General features: G+C 63.7%; 1 protein-coding gene across 1 annotated transcript in view; it reads right to left on the bottom strand.

Annotated features, from left to right (window-relative positions):
- Positions 1-11,668, bottom strand: part of TTLL8 (tubulin tyrosine ligase like 8) — a 32,120-nt gene that overhangs the window by 1,220 nt on the left and 19,232 nt on the right. Inside the window, exons 8-12 of the mRNA XM_006917879.2 lie at positions 11,427-11,613; positions 4,443-4,591; positions 1,897-2,140; positions 585-1,020; positions 4-54 (exon numbers count right to left, since the gene is read on the bottom strand). Of these exons, the coding sequence (XP_006917941.1) occupies positions 4-54; positions 585-1,020; positions 1,897-2,140; positions 4,443-4,591; positions 11,427-11,613 (1,067 nt within the window). The remainder of the gene's footprint in view (positions 1-3; positions 55-584; positions 1,021-1,896; positions 2,141-4,442; positions 4,592-11,426; positions 11,614-11,668) is intronic.

Below are 11,668 nucleotides of genomic sequence, written 5' to 3'. Positions count from 1 at the left end.
TGCGCCCTCCACGCAGAGGTCGGGCCCGTGCAAGGGCGGCGGGTCCACGGCGGGCTGCGGACCGGACCGGGAGGGCGGGGTTGGGGCGAGGGACCGGCAGTCCCCTGTCCCGCACGGCCGGCCCGGCCTGAGGCCTCAGAGAGGAGCGTCAGCCACAGCACGAGGGCTGGCTGCCCGCGGGTCCCCCACCCCCAGGGAGGCCTGGGCGCGGGGTCAGCAGCCAGGCTGCCCCTGGCCTGGGCCCCCGGCCCACACAGGCTCCCTGCGGGGGCAGGCCCTAGAAAGAGCCTGAAGGGGGGGCACGGTGCCCGCCAAGGACAGGAAGACACTGCAGAGCCAGAAAGGACAGACAGCCCAGAAGGACCCAAGGCCACGGACGTCCCGCCAGCCAGGCCGGGGGTCGCGGGGGTGGGTGTGGAGCAGAGGGAGCAAGGCTGGGTGGTGGGAGCCAGTTGGGCTGGGTGAGGCTCCAGGCAGGGACTCCCGTGCTCGACCTGCACCAGGTGCTCGGTGGGGCCTGAGGTCGGGGCCACGGCTGGGCAGGGCTGGGGCTCCCTCCAGCCCCCGGGGCCCGCACCCCTCACCTGCCTCCACAGCAGCTCGAAGCTGCCGACGTCGCAGCTGCGGTCGGCCCTGCGGTCCAGCACCACCTTGATGGTGTCCTCCTGCACCTGGGCGCACAGCTGGGCGGTGACGGGCGTGGACGCGTGCATGGTGGGGCTGGAGTTGATCTCAATCAGCCAGGGCCTGAAGTCGCGCCCGAGGACGAAGTCCGCGCCGTAGAGCTCGAAGCTGTTCCTGCGCGCCTCCACGTGCTCCTGGGCCACCTTCATGGTGTTGGCGATGGCCCGCTTCATGGACGGGTAGATGAGGCTGCTCCACAGGGAGCCCCGGCCCCGCTTCTGCAGGTACTCCTGGAACCGGGCGCTGGTCCACATGTTGTGGCAGGGCAGCAGCGGGCTGCGGTCCTTGGCGTTCTTCAGGTGCTTCTGGATGGAGTTGTTGCACAGGTGGATGGCGCTGCGGGGCGGGGCGGGGCGGGGTCAGGCCAGCCGCCGGGCCCTGCCCCTGGCCGCGGGCCATGGCAGGAGGCTCCCCCAGCTCCCGGGAGGCAGGCTCAGGGGGCAGGGCAGGGCAGGAGCCCACCAGCCAGGGCAGCAACCCGGGGCCTCGGCTAAGTCACGGCATGCTCGCGCCTCAGTTTCCACGTTAGCATGTGGCAGGGAGATGGGCCTCAAAGAGCCGGTCTCGCGAGAAAGATTCACCAACAGTGAAAGTTTCAGCTAGTTCGTTTCTACTCGGGCCTTGTTCCAAACGGGACATAAACTGAATAACACGCACTAGATTAGACCATGCTGTAGACCCTGTCATGTACACGTGGCGGGAATTTCCCGTCAGGCGCTGGGTGGCGAGCCCCACCCCCGCGGCCACGGGTAACTTCAGTCCCGTGACACACGAAAGGAAAAACAGCTGTGGACGGGGCCAGCGGCTCGGACGGGGGCCCCCAGCACCCTGAGCGGGTCGGGGAGGCGCCGGGCTGGACCTCACCCACTCAGAACCCACTTCCCGGCTCCCCAGCAGCCCAGGCGTGCGTCGTGTCCCAGAAGCAGAGCGGGGCTCGGGGAGGGTTAACGGAGGCCCTTCTGGGGTCTTCTGAAGACACACACTTCGTGGGAGTGCAGGGCGCTGGCTGTGAGGGCCAGCGGGCCTGGGCCTGTCCCTCGGGGACGGAGCTCATCTAGCTCCATGAATCTCGGGGTCCCCATGGGCGCCTCCAAGGCTCTGGCGACAGCAGAAACGGCTGGAGTGCCCTGCCTGTGCCCACGGCAGCGGCCTGGTGCTCCAGGCGTGGCTGGGATTGCACCTCGCGCCCCCCGCGCCCCGCGCCCCGCTGACCTGTCCAGATTGTCCAGGGAGAAGCGCTGTGTGGAGAAGCGCAGGTAGCTCTCCTTGTAGAACCAGATGGTCAGGGGGTTCCAGTCCGTGACCAGGAACCACTGCCTGATGTCGAACTTGGTGTCGCCGATGAGCAGCGGCGTCTCGATGTACTTCTGCACTACCCACTTGCTGTCCTTGGTAGACAGGTGGTCCGCGGCCACCAGCTCCAGGATCTCCTCCACGCGGTTCATGCACACTATGTCTGCAAGAGGCCACCGCTCAGCCCCGGGCACGGCAGGCGGGTCGGGCTCCGCCCCGACACCCGTGCGGTGACGGTCCCTCCGGGGCAGCAGGGCTGGGGGCCGGGCAGGGAAGGCTCCGCCCGCAGGTCGAGGCCCAGCCAGGGCGGCCCCAGGCTCTCCCAGCTGGGGCCAGCCCCCAGGACTCCAGCAAGAACTCGAGGGACAGGGCCGGGGCAGAGGCACATTTAAAAGGCGGCCGGCGAGGGAGGGTGTGGCTGAACGGGGGAGCAGGGCGGCTCGCGGGCCCCAGAGGAACCAGCAGGCAGGCGGGGGTGGCGGGTGCTCTGCCAGCCGTGAGGGCCCAGGACGCCTCCCGCCGGGAGTGGCTGGTGAGCAGGGTGAGCCAGCGGAAGGGCAGGACTGGGGCGCAGAGACGTTCGCCCACATCTGCCTCTCCCCCACTTGGCAGGATGGTTTACAGTTGCTCAACCCCCAAAGTTAGGGTACATGACTAGCGGTGACCAGGGACATCTGAGCAGAAGCGACCTGCATCTCTCTGGGCTGCAGCATTTAACGCCACCTACAGTCCTCCTGGCCCTCTCTCTGACAGCCCCGAAGCCTGAAGGGAGTGGCGTCACAGACGGTGGAGGGACCTCGAGGGCACCGCCCCCGCGCCGTCCTCCCACGCCCGCCCGCAGTGGACAGCAAGCGTGAGAGGGCGTGGGCCCGCTGAGAGCTGCTCGCGTCTTGCTGACCGCTGGGGTTCGGGGACTGTCTGTTACTCAGCGTGCCCTGGCCCGTCCTGCCTGGCCCGAGGGCGGAGGGGGGCCGCCCTCTGCAGGGCCCCGGAAGCACAAGCAGCACAAGTATCGAGGTGAGATTTCCTCACAGAAACACAAGGCCCGTTTCTTCAGTTACGGGAAGCTGAGGTCTGTCATCCTCTAGGCCAAAGCGAAAGCCGCTGAAGTTGCCCTGAGCCAAGAACAGGGTGGGGAGTGGGCGGCTCAGAGGCGGGGCCCGGCCAGGGCCCGGGGGAAGCTGCGCACTCGATGAGCACAGTGAGTTCAAGGCAGCGGAGCACCCCTGGGGACGCAGGTGTCCGCAGCGGGAAGAAGGCTGGTGGGCAGGAAGGGGGGATCCGCCAGTGGATAGGGCCGCTGTCAGGGTAGCTGGCCCGGGACAAGGCCAGGGAGCAGCAGTGCCCTGGCCGGGAGGTGGCACTCAGGGGACAGCAGGCAGAAGCCCAGGGGAGAGAACGTTTCAGGAGAAGAAGTGGTTAGGGCCGAACGCAGTAACATCGAATTAACAGATTTTTTAAAATCACATAAAATTTAACAATTTGTAATTTTAAAACAGTGACAGCATCAACAAAAGACTTATGAAAACTCAAGGAGCACAGAGAATGTCCAAATTAAAAGAAAAATCTAGAGTCTCGGGAAAATGAGAAGATCACATGACATAAACAAGAGGGTGCAGCTAAGGCCACGTTCAGAGGAAAATTCACAGTCTTGCTGCACAAGAAAGAATGGAAATAAACAAACTTATCATTTAAGTCAGAGCCAAGGGGGAAAAAATTCCTCAAAGGAACAATGAAAAAATGTAACCCAAAGCCGATTTTTTGGAAGCATGAATAAGATTAGAAAAACACCCTGAAATCTTGTTTTTTTTTTTTAAAAAGCAAACACAGTATTCGCCATCAGGGATAAAGAAAAGAATCTGGTTGCAACTGATGCAGGAAGATGAGGCAGGAAGACGAGGCAGGAAGACGAGGCGGGAACCCTGCACACGCGGCTGCCGTGACAACGCTAAACAGCCGCTGAGTGCGCGCGGGAGCCCGGGGCCCAGCGTCTCCGTCGCCGGAGGAGCAGACGCCTCCGCTGCCGCTGCCGAGACGGAAGCCCCGCCCTTGCAGCAGCTGGCGCAAGCCCAGTGTCAAGATTGGTCAAAGTCCAAAGAAAACTGCAGCCCGTTTCGCTCAGGAACATGGTGGGAAGACCCCGACCAACCAGCGGGAACGTGGTGGGAAGACCCCGACCAACCAGCGGGAACGTGGTGGGAAGACCCCGACCAACCAGCGGGAACGTGGTGGGAAGACCCCGACCAACCAGCGGGAACGTGGTGGGAAGACCCCGACCAACCAGCGGGAACGTGGTGGGAAGACCCCGACCAACCAGCGGGAACGTGGTGGGAACACCCCGACCAACCAGCGGGAACGTGGTGGGAAGACCCCGACCAACTGTCACCCAGGCCGCTCTGCTCCCAGCGGCCGTCCCGCAGGCCGTCCCACGGGCCCTGAACTAGCCCCTCGCCCGCGGGACTCACCTCGGCCCCGGGACTTGGCGGCGGGCTTGACGATCCAGATGTTCTGAAGCCCGTCGATCTCGGTCTGCGGGTTCACAGACGAGATTTTATTCAGCAGATCCTGGCACTGGGAATAGTGACTTCTTGAATTGGAAATGAAGGCGTCTCCACTACGAAGCAAAACCCAGACAGCGCGTGAGGTTCTGGGGACCTTGCTCGGCCGCCGCGGCCCGGTCCTACCAAGCGTGCCGAGGACCTCTGCACCACGACATGGCAAGGCTGCTCCCGGCCAGGCCGTGGGGTCTGGGGACCCGGCGTGTGGGGCCGGACCACGCACACCCTCAGGAGCGCCGTGCCTGGGCCGACTGAAGGCTGCAGGGAGACGAAGTGGGGTCCCGGCAGGGTCCCCCAGCAGTGCGGCCCTCGCGGGCCGGTACGTCCGGCGGTCAGCGGTGCCTGGATGGCACCTCACCTGTGGGGAGGTCTCGACGGGGAGCCGACCTGCCCACGCTGGCCGCGCCCACGCTGCCCATTCTGCAGCACACGTGGACTGGGTCCAGCTTAATGTCCTGCAGGCTGGTCTGTCCCAGGACTGGCTGGAGGCCACACAGTCACAGTGGCACCAGGGCCGGCCCGAGAAGCCACCATGACGTAAGGGGTAAAGGCAGGAAGACGGCAGAACCCCGAGTGGCTTTCTGAGCTCAGTGGTGCCTCGCTAAAGCCAGGGACAGGGAACCGGCGCCCACATGTGGAGGACGCAGCAGACGCGGCTCCGAGGGACGGCCACGCCCCATGCGGTGGCCCGGAGGTGGGAGCTGAGCTTCCTGGGACACGGCCCTCCGTGCTCAGGGTCCCAGCCGCACCTGCTGGGGACAGGGCAACACGGGAGGAGCGGTGAAGCGCGGGGCGTCCCTGCTGCGGTGCTGGACTTGTGGCCGGGACGCGAGAAAGCAGGGGCCGCCGGAGGTCAGGCCCTTGCCTGGGCGTAGGGAATGGGGGACGTGTCCTACGGGGCCACAGCCCAGCTCTGCCCGGACATGGCCAGGGGAGCCCCGGGCCCTCCCTGCAGTAGACGAGCTCCGTCTGAGCCCGGCATGACGACAGGTTGTGGTGGGAGGGGGTGCAAGCCCCACGCGCCCCATAATGGCCCGCCTGGCCGTGGACTGGCCGCGGACACCACGCGGAATGAGCCAGGTTGCCGAGGGCATCACCACGCTGGGCAGGAGCAAAGCTGCCCCGGAGACCAGCACACTCACGTGACGCGAGGGCCACCCCGACTTTGGCTCAGAGAGGAGACACAGGGCTGGCCTCCCCACAGGAAGGAACCCATGCTTCTCCCCAGGAGGACACCTGGTCTGGCTTGGTGGCATTTGGGCAGGAGCACGTGTCACGGTGATGACAAGGTCACCTTGGAGGAAGAGGATGGGAGGACTGGGGCGGGAGCCGGCCACTCTCCGGCCCTGGACACGTCCACGACCGCCAGAGAAGGGGCACGACCGCCAGAGAAGGGGCACACCCGCCGATGCTGAGCTTGACGCTGTGGCACTGGGCACTGTCCACGGCAGCGACGTACAGATGGCATGCGCCCCCCCCCCAAATCCCAGTGGTGCTTTCTACAGAAACAGAAAAACCCATCCTGAAATTCACATGGGATCGCGAGGGACCCCAAACAGCCAACAAGACCCTGAAAAGGGACGAGGCTGGGGGTGTCCCGCGTCTTAGTTTCAAGTCACTACCGAGCGGAGCAATCGGACAGCGAGGACATCGGACAGGAGGACACTGGACGCGGGGGCACTGGACCAGCGGAACGGAAGAGAGTGTCTGGAAGTGAACCCTCGCGTGCACGGTGAAACGCCTCTGATGGGTGCGAGGCCGAGGCACGGGGAAAGGACAGTCTTGGAAGTGAACCCTCGCGTGCACGGTGAAACGCCTCTGACGGGTGCGAGGCCGAGCCACGGGGAAAGGACAGTTCAAACCACACGGCTCCGGGGGACCGGACGTCCACGTGCGAGAGGACGAAGCCGGACCCTCCCCTCGCACCGTGCACAGGAATTCACTCAAAATGCATCAAAGACCCAACGTGAAACCAAAAACAAGGAAACTCTTACAAAGGTATCAACATACGTTTCAACAACTGCTAAGTTGCAAACTTAGGAAACTCTTAGGAAAAAAACCCAGGGCATGAGCTTCAGACTTGATTTTACAGTGATTTCTGGGCTGTGGCACAAAGCACGGGCAACGAAGGGGAAAACGGGCTGGACTCCGGAGACGTCTCAGGTTTGCGTATCGGAGGACGACACCGACAGCGAAAAGGCGACCGGAATGGGAGACGCGTGTGCAAATGCAGCATCGGACGGGGGGTGAACATCTAGAACAGGGAGAGGGGCCCCGAAACTCAGCGACAACGGAACCCCGGTTCAGAAGCGGGCAGAGGGCTTGAACAAACATCTCTCCGGAGAAGATGACAGATGGTCAATAAGCACATGAAGAGATGCCCAGCGTCACTGACCAACCAGATCGCGAGATGCCACCTCACCCTGCCCCCCCCAGCACGGCCGCAAAAACCAGAAAATGACCAGTGCTACTGAGGACGTGGGAAAGCTGGGCCCTCCGCGCACTGGCTGCCGGGGTGGTGTGAAATGCAATGTGGAGGCTCCCCAAAAAACGAACACCGCGTGGGACCCATCGATCCTGCTTCTGGGGGCACGCCCACCGCACCGAGAGCAGGCACTCGAGGACACACGCACACACACATGCTCACGGCAGCGCCATTCACCACGGCCACAACGTGGAAGCCACCCCGTGTCCCCAGCAGGCAGGTGAGGGGACGAGCAAGGCGTGGGCCACCCACACAGTGGGATGGGAAGTGGGTGGCGGGGCAGGGGCCAGGGCCGGGGGAAAGGCGTGGAGTATTTAGTGGGGACACGGTGTCAGTTTCACAGGACGGAGAGAGCCGTGGAGATGGCTGGCCGCACATCGTAAATGTATGTGATACCGCTCAGCTGTACATTTAAAAATGGTAAATTTTATGTTGTGTATTTTACCACAGTAAAAACTTGGAAAAAACCTATATTGCGGTAAAAAATGAGGGGCGCAGTGAGCGAAGAGGGTGCACGTGGGGTCGCGGGGCGCTGGCGGCGTGCGGGAGGCGCTGGACGTTCCGACTGGACATGAGTCACAGCACCGAGCACTGTGATTTTGGGGGCAAACCCTGGAAGACGAAAACAAATGTGTATCTGAAAACCACGTACGGGAGACACAATAAGGTGATCGGATCCCTGCTCAGGGATCCGACTCAGGCAGCACACTGCGGCCATCGTGACCGCTGTGATAACTGGGGAAAAAACAGGTAAACTACAAACGTCGTGCTTTCTGAAGTGTCAGAGAGCTGTGGGCGCGAAGGGGACGGGGTGGCCTGCCGCTGCAGACTCGGAGGAGCTGCTCCAGGGCCAGCCGCGTGTCTCGGCCACCTCATTCCCGGGGAATATTTGCCAAATCTAGGTGAAGGTTGAGACTCAGGCACGAGCAGAAGGACTTCATTCTGGGAAGCCACACGGCACGAGGTGCTCCAGACACACGGCCAGTTTCTCCCAGAGCACAGGACGCTGGCCGAGAAGACGGGGTGAAGCCCCCATCTCATGGTGCTGAGGAGGCCAGTTCTCCCAGGGAGGGGCCTGCAGCAGACGCTCGTCGGTTCCGCTCTAGAGACATGTGACACCAGGGTGAGCTGAATGTCCTAAGGCCGCACCCCAGCCCTGCTCACGCGCTCACAGCCCACCCGCACAGCAGGGGACCGTGTGGACCCTCCCGCGGGGGGACAGCATGGATGCGCGAGGCCCGGTGTACAGTAAACACGAGAGAGGCTGGGAAGAGGCAGGAAAACCTGACTTCACGCGAAGCGCAGAGGCGGCACGAGAAAGGAGAGCCGGGAGCTGCAGTTGGCGCCGGGTCGGTTTAAAAACCAGCCAGACACAACAGAGGGCAAAACCGGCCGCCCCCAGGGGGCGACGGCAGAAAATTCCAAGCTCAGCCTCGGAGGGAGAAAGGGGACCGTGTGGAGCAGAGAGGCACGTGCGACGCCCCCTGGTGGCCGCACCCACTCGCACCCACGGGCGCCGGGGCTGAGCAGAGGAGCCGGAAAGGGCGGCGGGAGGGACCCTGCGGAGCCGAAGGCGGGAACTCTGCAGCCTCCATGCAGGACGAACCCGCAGACGACGAAATCCCCAAAAAGTCAGTACAGCAAACACAAAGAGAACCGCATCTACGCCCGAAGCCGAACTTCTGAAACCGAAAAGAAAGAGAGACAGTCTTTAAACGCGGCTCGAGGGCCTAAAACGCCGTAGGAAGACGGACAGCGACGGCCCGTTTCCAGCAGGAGCCACGACGGCGGAAGACGCTGCAGTGACTGACGCTTCCGCAGAGCCGGGGGAGGGCGACCGGCCGCGAATCTGCCGCAGCGGAAACACCCCGAGGAGGCGAAGACGCGCGGGACCAGAGCAGCCTCTGGCAGCTCGACAAAACTGCGAGAACGGAAGAGATTGTTCTCTCAGGCTGGAAAAATTATACATATCTCAGAAGGAATCGCAGAGCTGCAGGGAAAACAAAACGAAACGGGGTAAACCCCAAAATAAACGCGAGAACGCCGGTCGTTTAAGGCGCCCACGGCGCCCACGTCCCGTGGAGCGTGCACCTCTGTGGAAGTAACACGCGGCAGCGGCACCGCGGCCAACGGCCACACGGCGTCGAGGTGCCCGGGCGTGGCAAACGCAGACGCCAGGGCCCCGCGTCGAAGGTGCAGTCTGTGTGTGACACCTGGCACACCGCCAAAAATACACACGCGTTAGGTAAAAATATTTGGCGTTGGAGATAACATGGAATAATTAGAAATACTTGACCGACTCACAAGGAGGTAGGCGAGACGGCACCGTGGAACAGCAAACGGATAAGCAGAGAACAGGAGCGAGAATGGACTTAAACCCAACCGGATTCACGGGTCTTCACGAGAATGAAAGCAACGCGCCAGCCAGTTCACAGGAAAACGCCGTGAGGCCGGGCACAAAGCCAGACCCGGCCCTTACCACGGGCTCCTTCTGGGAGACCCGCTTCGGAACACAAAGCCAGCCACAGACGGGGCGGGGAGGGTGGGAAGCTCTGTGCACACACCGCGCCGAAGGAAGCGGCTGACGGGGACGGGACCACTTCACAACGACGTTACCTCATAATGACGGACGGGCCCGATCCGCGGAAGACGACGCTATCCTGCATCTAACACATGAAGCGAACGACCACAGAACTAAAAACGGACGCAGGAGAGCCTCGGACACAGCCGGAGGGCGCTCAGTGTCCTGGGGAGTGTGCTTGGCAAGGTCGAGGGTTTGGACAACCCGCCCGACCGCTGCGACCTTCCCAGGGCACGCGAGCGAGCGACGGCACACGCGCCACAGCCACGTCGTCATCCGACCTTCGTGGCGGGTCACGTGCTGGGGCGAAGGCAACTTCCCAGCAGCTCGCGCTTACTCGTTGCCCACAGTGGAGACCGGCGCCGTCTCCTGCCTAACGCGAAGCTCACGACGGCGTGAGTAACCGTGGGAAGCCGCAGGGAGAGGGGAAGCAGCGAAGCATCCAGAAGAAGTCGTGACCTTGGAGAGGCAAAGGTCGTGAGACGGGACTCGGAGCGCCCTGCCCGGCTGGGTCCCGGAACACCGGGCTTCCCCAGGAGCTCTGCTCAGGGCAGCAGACCAGACACATGGGGGCAGGCGTGCCGGACACACAAACCCACCCAGGGCCTGTGAGGACAGAGACGCTCAGAAATCAATGGACGGCACAACCTCTCGCCCTCTACGCGAGCCAAAGACACGAGCAAGCTCAGCACACGACCAGGGAGCACGCGAAGCCACGTCCAGCGCCGGTGGTCATCGGAGAGACGCACACTAACCGCCAGGAGTGACCCAGAAGAGAGAAGCAGCAAGCCTCGCCCCTGTGGGTCACCCACGGGCCCATCCACGTCACAGCGCTGAGCACCGTGTGGCTGGGTGATGGGGGACGCTGCTCAGCCACGGGCAGGAACGTGGGTGGGCCTCGTGGCCACAGATCACAGCCCGCAGAGCCCACGAGCGGGAGGCTGGCTGAGGGGATCAGACCAGGGCCGGCTTGAGGGGTGCTGCCTGGGTTACTAGGGAGCCTGGCAGGGCCAGGAATGCTGTGTCTCGATCTGGGCCAAGGTGACACAGGTGTGCACGTGAGCCAGACACGGCCGTGCACGGCAGGCCCCTACTGTGCTCTGTCTCCACGAAAAAGAGAAAACGTTTCTCAATTCAGGACAGAGGGACAGAGATGGCCTGCGGGGGTGCATGTGGCTGTGGGCAGACCCCCCAAAACGCGGCCATGATGGAAGGACAGAGACGGCCTGGGAGGTGCATGTGGCTGTGGGCAGACCCCCCAAGACGCAGCCTTGACTCCCCTGACCCGCCCCCTCGGCCATCGGGGTGCCAGCTCCTCTGCTGGCTATGTGAGGGGCACGGACCCCGGGCCTCGGTAGGACTTGGCCTCAGCAGGGAGGAGGGAAGCAGGGTCAGCCTCAGAGCCGCGGGCAGCAAGGGGTGATGAAGGTCGTGGGCAGGCAGGAGGCCTGGGCCGGGCAGTGGCTGAGGCCACCGGGGGCCTGCCTGCTCATCCCCTGTGGCCATTGGGGGGTCACGCGAGGTGGAAGACACGACAGGGTGTGAGAAGAGCTTCAGGGGATGTCCCCTGAAGATGCTGCCATGGGGTGTCACCCTTTCATTAGCCGGCAGGGGCCCCAACATCCAGACGGTGTCCCCCATGCCCAGATGGTGACCCGACAGGCACACAGCACCCCACATGCCCAGGCAGGTGCCGCAACGTCCCAGAGGCTGGACCGCCCCAGACAAGTCCTGAAGTCACCCCACGCCCTGCGACGGGTGCGCGCAGGGCGCATGCTCCGCTCTGGTCCGGGCGCCGCCCCCAGCTCTGAGCCGCCCCGCTTACCGGCTGAGGGCGTAGTACTGCTGGGTGAGGTCCTTCCACTCGTCCTCCGTCAGGTCCTTGGCGGCGTCCTCGGCGACATCGACGTCCTCGTGCTCCAGCTGCCCCAGGTAGGCCTGGCACACCTTGCACGCCGTGTCCACCAGCTGCTCCGAGAGGCCCGTGAGCTCCGAGGTGGCGCTCTCGGCCCCTGAAACCCAAGCGCAGGCACACGGAGTGGCCCTACCGGGGAGCAGACGAGGCCG

This window comes from Pteropus alecto, unplaced genomic scaffold, assembly GCF_000325575.1.
Source record: "Pteropus alecto unplaced genomic scaffold, ASM32557v1 scaffold118, whole genome shotgun sequence".
Classification (NCBI taxonomy): Eukaryota; Metazoa; Chordata; class Mammalia; order Chiroptera; family Pteropodidae; genus Pteropus; species Pteropus alecto.
Note: the sequence above shows the minus strand (reverse complement) of the source record. Positions and strands in the feature narration are given on the sequence as shown.